This window comes from Lolium perenne, chromosome 4 (assembly GCF_019359855.2).
Source record: "Lolium perenne isolate Kyuss_39 chromosome 4, Kyuss_2.0, whole genome shotgun sequence".
Classification (NCBI taxonomy): Eukaryota; Viridiplantae; Streptophyta; class Magnoliopsida; order Poales; family Poaceae; genus Lolium; species Lolium perenne.
In genome coordinates this window covers 140,981,124-140,994,032 of record NC_067247.2, presented here as the reverse complement: position 1 = coordinate 140,994,032, position 12,909 = coordinate 140,981,124, and the positions used below count along the sequence as shown (strand labels likewise).

Here is a 12,909-nt window from a genome sequence, read left to right as displayed (position 1 = left end):
GTTAACCTTTATATCCTTTCCATATATAATTTAATTTTTATTATTCAGCGTATACCGAAGGAAGTTGCTAGGTCCTTGAATATCTCTGAAAGCGGCGAGGCATGTTTTTTTGTTGATGACTATGGCTACCGCCCTAAGGGTGCATACTACACTACTACTGATGGAAGGCTGAAGTTCGATTCCTGCTGGTCGGAGTTTGCTAAGGAGTATAACTTTGAATCTGGGAGTGTTGTTCTCCTTCTTTTCAACCAGGGCGGCCATGGTGGTATTGAAGTTTCAGTTGATATCATATGATATAATCTTTATCATATGATATAATTGTTTTAGTCTACAATTTGTGTGTGTCCATTGTGTGTTTATGTCATTTTGCTACCCTGGCCGCTTGTTTGACTATATATGTCGCAGTATCTATTATGCAGACTATATTTCTGATTTTTTTTATTTGGGTTTTGGGGGGGTAACTCCGCCTACCATATTCTCGGTAGCCGGTCCCAAGCCCGGATAAAGGAGGAGGGTCTCTCTGTTTCTTTCTTCTCAGTATTCAGCGATTTTTTAAGTTTTTTGTCTCTGATTCTCTGGATCTGTAAATTTCTTGATAAAGGAGGAGGACTGTCTCTGTTCCTCAATCATTTGTCTTTCTTAGTCTTAGTTCATGTGTGCCAGGATTAAATTTGAGTGGAGACTCACCAGTGGGTACACTGGCTCTTGTGTGAAGGGATTGTATAGTGGGATTATCCTTTATGATTGAATATTTGGTCCTGAATTTTTCAAACTGCCAGTTCAATTTTCACTGATTTTAATTGTTCAGTTTTTGCAAAGTAATATATACTTCCCTGGGCCTTGGGAAAAATAGAACAAGCCCACTAGGCCGGAAGTTAAGTGTTTTACTTCCATGGGCCTTAAAAGCAACATGGGAACAGGGGAAGTGAGATCAATCGTGGGTGGAATAACTGCTTGTTCGACCACCCCTATATTCCCACCCCTCTCTTTCAATCACAGGCATACACAGTTCTTTCTAAACAGTATGTCCCACCCCTCTATTCCGATCAAAGTTCTTCTGTTCTTCGATATCTCTTTTTTCTAATTTGATTTCTATTAATTGTTCATCCTCTCCTTGTTCTCAATTACTGGTTCCTTGGTTGCTCCAACATGTGCAGAACCTGAAAGGTCTAGCAGTTCGTCCTCTCCAAATCGAACTGCTGTTTGACGGTGAGTTTTATGTTTTCTGCAGATTAAGATTTCTGATTAAACTATTCATTGTTCATCCTCTCCTTGTTCTAAATTACTGGTTCCTTGGCTGCTTCAATTAATTGTTCGATCCAACCTGTGCAGAACCAAAAGGTCTAGCAGTTCATCCTCTACAAATCAATCTGCTGTTTGACGGTTAGTTGTTTACTTCCTGTATCTCTCACCCTGTGTCCATGCATAAATTATTTACCTGGATAAATGTTTGTTTACATCTAGCTATGTGATGGAAGAGAACAGGGCAAGGATTACCCTCTAGCTATGACAGACACCGCTGTACTCCTTTTTGTGTTTTGTCCGCTCCCTTTTCGTCTGGTCACCATGCATGGCACACACCGCATGAACGTTTGTTTTACCTACAGAATGTACCTTGTTCATTCAGAGAGAGGTTGAACAAGTTCTCGTACTGTCAGATTTATTACAACTTCTTTTTTCTAGTAGTTCAGGCTTTTAAGTTTGAAGGATTTAAGGAGTAATGTTAGTTTTGTCAGGTTCATTCGTAAGTTATTTTCTCCCTAGTTAGATTCAATTAATTGCCAACACATACAAACATGTGAACGACACAGCACAAAGTTAGATTGCATGGACCACCTCATGGCTGTCGGACGCATCTCGTGGCTGTCGGAGATGGAGCCGATGGCGTGGAGGAAGCTAGTCCCGAACGGATGAAGTTGGCCCAGAACACCACCCGTTGATCGCTGAAGCAGACCATAGCTCTCCATTATGTACCATGCAACCGTAGCTCTACATTATACAAACCGATTTGATTAGGACTACATACTGTAAACGGACATGTGCATGCATAAATTGTAATTTTTTTACATCATCTCCTAAATCTCTCCAATTCTATTTGTTTGTAGGTGATGGCCGAAATGACTTGTGTTGGCTGTGAGCAACCTTCTGAAAATTGTGGCCGTGCAGAGAGGAAAACAACAAGTTTCAATGTTATCGTCGTTCCTGGATTCCTACATGGTGTGGTAAGACATGTTGAAACTGGATAATGTGGTTTCCATTCATTGTGATACAGTAGCCAATCATATTATTTATAAATTAACACTTTTTGTTTACATACAGAATGTACCTTGCTCCTTCAGAGAGAGGTTGAACAAGTTCACAAAGAATTGGCTAGTTGCCAGGACACCCAATTTCCGCAAATATGATTTGTTCCTGAGAAAAGATAGGTTGAGGACATACATTTGTGGTCCTTAGTGGAAATCTTTAATTAGGGCTTATGATATAGAAGTGGGAGATGTTGTGCATTTCGAATATAATGAAGATTCTCTTGATAGACTGTCCAACTTATTCAATGTTACTGTTTACAAGAACAATATTGAGAAAGCTGTAGTTGAAGAAACTGGTATATTCTTGCTCAACTTCATGGTTTTAAATTTAGTATTGCTGAACCTGTAGCCATTCCTATATGTTACTGAAATTGTATGACACCTTATCGCAAAGTGGTTGGAGATATGCCTAGTTCCATAAGGAGCATCCTCGTACGTAACTGTATTCACAGACATCAATTCGCCATCGAGCAGAGATGGCTGCCATACTTTTTGGAATCTACAAAGATGTTTATGTCACCGAACATGAATTCTATGAACTGAAACATCAGAAGAATTTTTGGGTGCACAAGATGGATGAGAACAATCAGGAATTTGAAGCCTTGGTAAGTTTGTCTGGTTTGGTTTGTGCTAGTAGCTAATTATTATCATGTTTGTCATGCATTTGAATGCAATAATTAGATGCTGACAAATTATTATTTGCTCTTATGTCAGTACATGCCTAGTGAGGCTGTGGATGGCTACAGGTACCCAGTTTTTGGAAAAGCAAATCTTTCAAGGAATGGCCAACCCCTAGAAGGAGAAGAAGAAGACTTTATTGACTGCACCTACAAAATTGAATGGGAACTTGGACATGTATGCTTTCAAAATGGTTGGACAGACTTTGTTGCTGCTGCTCACATTGGAGTTGATTCAACTGTTTTGATCAAGATATATCCAATGCAGGAGTACATAAGTCTCAACTTTGTTGAGATCATCAACTAGTGGGGGCAACTAGCTAGTTCCGATTATCAAGTAAACTTGTTCAGGCTAAACTTGTTCTAGTTTAATGTTCTACAGTAAACTTGTTCAAATTATCACCTAGTTTGGCTTTCAAATTCTATGTCATGGTTTGTAGGAATTTAAGTGTTTGAATTTTCTGTTTGTTTTACTAGATGTTTATGTCTGTTGTCTCGACATAATTTGTTGTTTTTAACTTTGTTTGAATTTGTAACTGAGCACTTGCATTTGTTGTTGTTTCCGTCTAAAGAATTTGGGGCACTTGTGAAACTGCCCCAATAGGTATATAGCAATTGGAGCACTTCTCCAAACTGCCCCAATTGGTGTATACCAATTGGGGCACTTCTCCAAACTGCCCCAATAGATCTATACCAATTGGGGCACTTGTACAAACTGCCCCAATAGGTATATACCAATTGGGGCACTTCTCCAAACTACCCCAATAGGTGTATACCAATTGAGGCATTTCACCAAACTGCCCCAATAGGTATATACCAATTGAGGCACTTCACCAAACTGCCCCAATAGGTGTATACCAATTGGGGCACTTCACCAAACTGCCCCAATAGGTGTATACCAATTGGGGCACTTTTCCAAACTGCCCCAATAGGTAGGGCATTAGAGGCATTTTAGCCAAAGTGCGGGGGGTATTTAGGGGCACTATGAAAAGTGCCCCCGGGCAAAGTGCCCCTAAATCCCTACCGTGTAGTAGTGTGGCCTCGTCTGACGAGATGCTCTGTGGTGCTCGTCGTCATTGCAGGTTGTCCTGAGGGACTAGTTGTTGGAGGACCTGTACGACCTGGAAGTTGAGCTCTACAGGCATGTCATGGTGGCGGTGAAGTCTAGGGCGAGGGTGCCCCTGATGTTCTCGGGGAAGCTCTGAATCTTACACTACCGGCAACAGGTGCCGCGATACGCCGGCAACGCACGACGATGCATTATTTGCCTGACATGAGATGTAAGATTGATGTATGCATATGTTTGCACGCTTGTGTATTAATTTGTATTGCTGAAATTTTCCTTGAAAATTCAGTATTAATTTGTATCATTGAGCTTCCTTGAATTTTTTTTTATTAATTTGTATCCTTAGATTTCCTAATCTTTTATGAGAAAACGTTCTATTTTATCTCCTGGAATTAGCAACACATTGTATGAAAAAAAAGGAATGATTTGTACTGAATTATGATCTATTTTCGGATTTTGTAGTTTTCCCTCCGTTCCTTTCCATTCCCCTCTTTTTGGGATCTAAATGGCACGATAGAATGGATGCGTTTTGCCTCTCATCGAAAGGGTTCCCGAGCATACAGGGAAATCTGCGTAGGAGTTAGATTCCCTGTGTGGTTTGGCCTAGTAACCAAACAAGTTCTAAGGGGAGGGCTAAGAGCGTCTCCACCGGCGCGTCCTAAATAGTCGCCGGCAGGGGCATCGGCACTGTCGTATGGGGGGTGTCGGCACTGTCATATGGGGGGTGTCGGCACAGCATATTTCATTTGGGGGAGCTGCACCCACACCGGCGTCCTCCATACGACAGCCCCGATAGATGATTTGAATTAAAATTTCAAATAAAAATATAGAAATTCGAATAAAGAGGAGGAACATTCCACAAACTAATATATAATTGGGAACATGGTTTTACACAAACTAAAACATAGTTTGGAACATGGTTTCCACAAACTAATACATAGTTAAAATATTGTAAAATTAGGAAACCTAACTAGTGTTAGCATCGCAGATTTCGTGTGGTTGTTGCCAACAAAGAACACTTCCAGGCACTCCCAGACACCCAAACTGGAAAATCCAGCTGATGATGATAGCCTTGTTGGTCCTTTCGAGGAAGAACATCCAGAAACATCCGTGCATGTTTTCGCTGCGAAGAAACAACACTCGGCGTGTTCAATCGTCCTCCTCATCGCTGTCTCCGTGGTAGTGCCAGCGGCAGCGCGTGTTATCGAACACCTTGGCGCTCATATCCGCGTCGCCAAGGTAGGAGAATGTGAGCACGCATCCGTCTTCGAGATCGTGGTAACGCGTGAATTTCTCCCAGCCGGTCTGGAGGTACATCTTGCCGCGCCCGTCGAAGAGCACGTCCACCAGCCACCGGCAGCAGTCACAGCCAGCCTCCTGCAGATACAGCGCAGCCGGCTCGTTTCCGGCGACAAAGTCGGCGAACTTGTCTGGCAGCCTCTGCATGTCGAGTGCGTCGCCCTTGAGCATGACGATGAACTCGAACAACACTTCCTACTCTTCCTGCATGTCCGACGATGAAGACGATGACGCCGCAAGCGACGGCGACCGTGCAGATCTGCCGCGGCCTCGGCCTCTGCCCCTACCAGCCATGGCGTCGTCTCTTGAAATGGTGGCGGCTAGGGTTGAGGAGAGAGGCGCTAGGGTCTTCGTTCCCAACAAAAACACTCCCGTGCGCAACCTTCTTCCTACTCCACCGGCGCATTCCTCGCCCGCCTTCTTGCTGCTCTGACGAGCGCCGCCGCTCCTCCCTTCCTCATGCTCCACCTGTAGGCGCATCCCTTCCCCTCCCACGAATTCCCCACGTGCCGCCGGTTCGGGTCCAGCGGTGGCGTTCGCCTCGTCCAGTACCAGCCTCGTCGAAGCCTAGCCTCGTCGCTCTCGACCATCTGGTGCGAGGAATCGAAACTAGGCGCATCCAATCGAGTGAATCGACGCCTTCTTGGCACTGGCATGGGACGGGAAGGAGTAGCCGCGGTGGCACCCCACATGCAGGAGCCCCGTCGTGGTGGATTGTTCACCTGCAAACTCGAATCGGATGTGGCAGCGCCTCAATTAACCTTGAGAAGGTCAACTTTTGGGGATTTTTTGTCGATGTTAGGTACCGCATTTCGATTTGCTACATGTGCGCATAACTTTTGCTGTGTAAATATGTCCAAAGTACTAAAATGATTTTTGCTACGTACTCTACGGAGAGATTAGATCAATTTTACATATGTATTTCTGTAATGTTGGATAAGTTAGGATTGTTTAAAGATATACTGCAAATAAATGTTGGAAAATGATGTCACATTTTTTACATTGTTACAGAAGTAGAGAAAATGTTACATTCGGGACATTTTGCACCATTGATGGAATTTTTTGCACCATAATTTCGCGAATTTCATAGACTAGATAAAAATGTTGGGGACTAATGTTACATAATCTGGAAAAAAATTGATACACGCGAGTTATTTTTGTTACATGATCGAACGTGTGGATATATTAAAATGTTGGAGACCAATGTTACGTGCTCTCAAAAAATAGATACATGTGAACCGTTTTTGTTACATGATCCAATGCGCATGATTTCTTCACTTAAACACATCGGACGGCTCTGGAGGCGGCTGATGGTTTGGCTTTCTACAATCAGTTGTAGCCTAGCGCTTGCCATCCAAATGAGTATATTTTTATTAGACAAAAGGCTCAAACAGAATCTGGCTTTAAATTAATAAAGCCTCAACGGCCAGAGTATAAACAATACACATAACACATAAAGTCTTACAAACAGTTCATCAACTGCACAACGACAGAGACAACAGATAAAGTCAGATAGTGCCCCAACACCCAGCTGAACACAAAATCGAAGATACATGACCTAGGAGGAGTGCTAGTCTCAATCCTTGATGGTCGCATCGAGAGAGCGAATCCGGCCGATCGTCCACTCCACCGCCTCGCGATCCTGCCTCCTAGCCACTAGCTTCCACACCTGCAAATATGTAGACATTTTGTATAACCCATCAACAGGTTGACTCGGGAAGATCACGTCAATCGTAAATTTGTTCGTAAGGTTCAACAACGTCTAACAAAGAGCGGCACACGCCATCCAAAGAACCCCGCTTGGATTGCCCCACTTGGTTATGGAGAATCCTAAAGATACCCGCAAAACAGGGAGGGGCTTTCACGTGCAGCCGAGCAGCTCCCTAACTGCACTCCATAGAAATTTAGCAAGGAGGCAGGAAAAGAAGATGTGATTATTATCCTCCATCTCTCCGCATAGGGCACAAAACCCCGCAGAGGGGCCCTACGCCTCCGAATGTTGTTTTCCTACCCCATGCAACAAGATCCACCACACATCCAGAGGCTCAAACAAGCTTCGAATCAGTAATAAAACTAAGGAGTTTACCAACTTTGTGGAAACTGCAGCACCCAATGATAGGTATTTATGTTTCTCTTATTTGAGATTCTATACAGTTTCTTATTCTAGCAATTTGTTTAGACTTGCTTACAGTTTTATCTAATAGATTGCATGACTAGTTAGCTTCCTATATATTAAGTCATGTTTTCTCTATTTTTTGTTGATTAAATTATACATAAAATTGCCAATACACAAAATACTCAAGGTTTCCATCATGAATTGCCTCTTTCTCTCAATCCTTTGTTTTTTCTTTGAGGGTGTGACTAGTTCTAGTGTAGAATAAATTTAGTTTTCAGTATTCATGGATCGCTAAACAAATCTAATGGGCCGGACATATTTTTCGTAGTTGCATACTCATTTGTAACACCTTACTTGTAAACGAAAAAATCACCGTTGCAGCTTAACTTGTAAGTAAAGTACACTAATCACAAATTCGACGTTGCAGTCTATTAATCACCAACTTAGTCATCAACACAAGATACTTCATTTTTTAAAAAAATACTAATAGTTACTCTGTCCATTGTACCGGACACAAACATTTATAAAAATATCTGCAGAGTTGATGTTCCCTCGTAAAAAAATCGCATCGCTCATTTGGTCCAGCTGCTTTTGTCTATAAGCCGATCGGTAGTGGAGCGAGCGTAGCTAGGAGACGAAGATGGAGGCCGCTCTTCTGAGCGGATTCATCAAGGTTATCCTGCCTAGGCTCTTCTCTCTGATTGACGAGAAATACAAGCTCCACAAGGGCGTCAAGAGCGACATCAAATTCCTCGTGAAGGAGCTCCGCATGATCGTCGGCGCCATCGATGACGATGACCATGAGCTCTCGACAGCCTCGTCTACCGCGCGCCTGTCGATCCAAGATCTGCGCGAACTGGCTCACGGCATAGAAGACTGCATCGACGGCCTGCTGTACCGCGCGAGCTGGGAGGAGCAGTCATCCTTCTTCCGCCGAAGCGTCCGGGCCCCGAAGGCGCTCAAGACCAGTGCGCAGCTCGCTCGAGAGATGCAGCGGCTGAGGCAGATGACGAGGGAAGCGCACGAGCGGAAGCAGAGGTACTTGGTCGGCTTCCCCGCCGCCGGCCAGTCCTCCTCTGCTACCCAGCTGGTGGATGAATCGCCCTCCTCCCCTTCCGATCCGCGCATCCTTGACGCAGATCTGGTCGGCGTCGACGAGCCCCGGGCGGAGCTCCTGCAGCAGCTGGCCGATGGGGAGCCGAGGCAGCTCAAGGTGATCTCCATCGTCGGGTTCTGCGGTCTGGGAAAGACCGCCCTCGCCGCGGAGGTGTACAACAGAGAAACCGGCAGCAACAGATTCGAGAAGCACGCGTGGGTTTATGCGGCGCTCAAGAGCCCCAGGGAGGTGCTGGCGGACATGCTCTGGAAGCTTAGCTCCGACGCCCGTTCTTGCCAGGGGGAGAGTGTCCTGCAGCCCTCCGATGTCGGCCAGCTCTGTGTAGAACTCAGACAGCAGTTGATGAGGAAGAGGTAATTCACTTTGGGCTTTGGCTGATCGATTTTGCTTCAAGAAAACATTATCTCCCAAGTATTATTTATTTATCTACCACATATACATCAGTTCGCTATTTTCTTGCTAGTTAGCTTGAGCCAAAACTTATACTCGGTCAGTTGAACAACCATGCTCCAATTCTTAATGAATAGCGGCCAGAATGTTAGTACAAACCAAAACAACTTCCCATTCTGGAATTTCAACTTCTGTCTGTAGCTAGGCAGACTACTTTGGACACCAAAGTCTGTGAAAAATAACTGTCAGAGTTTTACTGAAAATATCCTCCAAAGTTATTGGGTATGCAGCCCATTGGATCACCGAAAACATCCAAAATTTGTTGGTTCACCAGTAAAACGCCGCAAATGGACTGAAAAACAAAACTGAATCCTACTTATAGGGTTGTAACTTGAAGTGGTGTTTAATCATCTTTTCATTTCTTCTTACTTCAGAAAGATTTTAATTTTATTGCTTTCCTTCATGATCACTGCCAGATATATCATTGTAATTGATGACATTCGAACAGAAGATCAGTGGAAAACCATCAAATCAGCCTTACCAGCAGATAAGGATGTTAGCAGCAGAATAGTTGTGACGACGACTATTCAGTCAGTGGCTAATGCCTGCAGCTCTACTAATGGCTATGTGCACAAAATGAGCAGACTTGATAAGATATGCTCGGAACAATTGTTCGCCAAGAAAGCTTGCCCGGACAAGTATTCATGTTACAAGCAGCCTGATCCAGCAGAAGTTTTGAAGAAGTGTGATGGCCAACCACTTGCGCTGGTGACAATTGGTGAATACTTGCAATCAAAGGGTTGGCCAACAGGACCTAGCTGTGAAGATGTCTGCACCCAGATAGGTTATCACCTGGAGAACGATAAGAGCTTCGAAAAAATGCGACGGGTGCTGATTCGTAACTATACCAATCTGCCTGGCCATGCTCTCAAAGCCTGCTTGCTATATTTTGGTATGTTCCCGAGTGATCGTCCCATCAGGAAGAAAAGTCTTTTGAGAAGATGGTTAGCGGAGGGATTTGTAGAACCGCTACCTTCGCCTAGCACCCCGGATCCCATAGCTGCTTTCGATGTGCTCATGGATCGGAACATCATTGAGCCGATCAATGTGAGCAACAATGATAATGTGAAAACTTGCCAAACATACGGCATGATGCGTGAGTTCATTTTGCACATGTCCATATCTCAGAACTTCGTCACTCTATTTTGCAATGACAAGGCAGAGCCCAAATACGTGCGTCGGCTTTCTCTCCATCATAGTTCTGCTACAGATGCTGATAGATTCGACAATGTCGATTTATCGCTTGTGCGGTCTCTAGCTATCTTCAGGGAGGCAAGTGAAACTGTATTGGACCTCAGCAAGTACCATCTGCTTAGAGTATTAGATCTTGAAAAATGTGATGAGTTGAAGGATGATCATCTCAAAGACATATGCAACCTTCTGCTTCTGAAATATTTGAGCATTGGGGGTGGTGTTACCAGAATTCCAAGGGATATTGCAAAACTGAAACATTTGGTATCACTTGATGTAAGGAGAACAAAGGTAAAGATACTGCATGTAGAAGTCCTCCAGTTGCCGTGTTTAATTCACTTATTTGGGAAGCTTAAATTTCCAGATAGAGTCAAGCCAAAGAGTGAAGTGCATGAGTTTCTCTCCAAAGGAAAAAGTAACCTAGAAACACTAGCAGGATTTGTTACCGACGGAAGTGGAGGGTTCCTGCATCTTATAGGTTACATGAATAAATTGAGTAAGGTAAAGATTTGGTGTGAGTCGCTCGCAGGTTGCACTGACCGAACGGATCTTAAGGAGACCATTCAGCAGTTCATTCATGACAAAAAGCAAGCAAATATCGGTTCCCGATCTCTATCGCTTCATTTTGACAAATGCTGTCAAGACTTCCTGAATCCCATAAAAGGACCCTGCTATCTCACCTCTCTGAAATTACATGGCGACTTGGCTGCTTTGCCTCAGTTTGTTGTTTCACTTCGGGGTCTGAAGGAGTTATGCCTTTCGTCTACTAAATTGACAACGGATGTTCTTGAAGCTTTGAGTAATTTGAGCGATCTGCAGTACTTAAAACTAATTGCTCACGACCTTGAGAAGTTCATCGTAAGAGATCAGGCGTTCTGCAGGCTTCTACGCCTTTCTTTGGAGCTTCAGTGTCCAACTTTTCCAACAATAGAAGAAGGGGCTTTGCCCTTCCTTGTTACACTTCAGCTGCTCTGTAAAGATCTACATGGCCTTTCCGACGTCAAAATAGACCATCTCAAACATCTTAAAGAGATCACGCTTGATCCTAGAGTCACTCCAACAACAAGAGAAAAATGGGAGAAGGCTGCTAAGGAGCATCCGAACAGGCCAAAAATTTTGCTGTTCAAATCTGTTGATTCATACCAAAGTGAGCCGACAGACTTTTTTATGGTGTCAGATCCAGCTGAAAATGTGACTACAGAAAGTAACATTGCATCGCAGGGATCACTTCTAGAACCTGATATTCAAACACTGCTGAACCAGGGACTGAACCAGGGACTGGGATCATCTTCTATGATGAGGAAACAGAACAATCCTGTTTTCAATGGTATGGGGCTTTCGGAGGTTTCTTCTCATTTAAGATGACTCGGCCAACAGCAAAAAAAAAGATGACTCGGCCAGCGGCATGGTACCTTTGTGTACATGAGAAGAATCTTCATCCTTAGTGAAGCATCACATCTACTTCAGCTTATAAGAGCTGGAAGGAGCAAGAAAAATAACTAGTGGTAGCAAATATATATAAACATAAAATTTATAGTTTTTTACCTTTTTATATGGGTCAATATATATGCTAGTGTTTTCAGAACTTTTATTAGATCGTGTAAAAGAAGTGAGGGTGTAGGTGCACCCCACCTTAGAAAAACTCCTCTTAGTATTAGAAAGTTGTAATTGAGCTAGATGTACCTATAAACTACAAAATTTCGGTATTATTTTGTTGTGACACATTGCATAATATACTCATAATTTCTCTGAGGTGGTTGTTGTTGTAATGCCGAAAAATTAAAGGCTCAGCATGCCTTGCCGTGAAAGACGTTCCTTTGTGTCTGGGGTCCTCGTTTTCTTGTTTTTTGATTTTGACCACTAATTTGAGCAGTAACACATTTGTCACAAAGACATATTATAAGTTATATAACATTAGAACTGTTATTCAAATTTAAGTTCAACTGTGACATATAATTTCGTTTTCTTTTAGTCAGATTGATTGTCATTTTTAGACGTGACAAACTTGTGCGCCGGTCGACGTGAAGGAGCTGAAGCTGCGGCTATCACTATGATGTGCCATGATGCTGCCGATGTCGGTTTACCGCGGGCGTGCAAATTTTGGTCTCAATTTATTTGCCAGTAATTAACCAATTGGCCCAATCCTGACAAAGTGAAAACAATTTGCTTAGCCGGACTTCGGAGTGTTCCCACCGGGCATCGGCACAGGCGCAACATACCAAATTAAAGCATCACTAGCAGGATCACTAGCAGATACCTTATCCGGACCGAAACTAAGAATTAACCGTCAATTTAGGGTACCAAGTTGAAAAAGCAGATGCGGCAAAAAAGTCTGATCCCGATTTTTTTTTGCAGCAAACCCCCATCCCGCCTCCATATTCTGGATATACTAGGATCTGCGGCTGAAATTTGGTGTTTTCCCATCGCGTCGAAACTCAATCGCGTGCTGAATATTAAGCTCGGAACCCTGGCGCCACCGCCGTCTCCACCTCCAGACCTAGATCTCGCCTGCTCCAGCCTCGCCGCGCCCCCAAGAAGCGTACCCACCCTCGTTCCACCGTCGCTAGCGCCAATGCGCACTTGCTAGTTCAACCGCTAGCACCGCCTATCGCTGCCACCATGGATTTTGGTGAAAGCGGTAGGGGATGAATATGCGCTCTCCGACCGCTCCGCCCGAGCTCGCCCCT

At 43.8% G+C, this 12,909-nt stretch overlaps 1 protein-coding gene across 1 annotated transcript; it reads left to right on the top strand.

The window, feature by feature from the left end:
- The first annotated feature begins 8,014 nt into the window (after positions 1 to 8,014).
- On the top strand, positions 8,015 to 11,974 carry LOC127294058 (disease resistance protein RGA4). The gene is made up of 2 exons (XM_051323807.2): positions 8,015 to 8,934; positions 9,448 to 11,974. Exons 1-2 carry the CDS (start codon positions 8,105 to 8,107, stop codon positions 11,585 to 11,587), a joined length of 2,970 nt encoding a protein of 989 aa, XP_051179767.1. The 5' UTR covers positions 8,015 to 8,104; the 3' UTR covers positions 11,588 to 11,974.
- Positions 11,975 to 12,909: the final 935 nt, after the last annotated feature.

Excerpts from the sequence above, each read along its gene's own strand:
- LOC127294058 (XM_051323807.2), top strand. The coding sequence starts at position 8,105 with ATGGAGGCCGCTCTTCTGAGCGGATTCATCAAGGTTATCCTGCCTAGG. Across the intron at positions 8,935-9,447 it reads CAGCAGTTGATGAGGAAGAG|ATATATCATTGTAATTGATG; the intron begins GTAATTCACTTT and ends GATCACTGCCAG.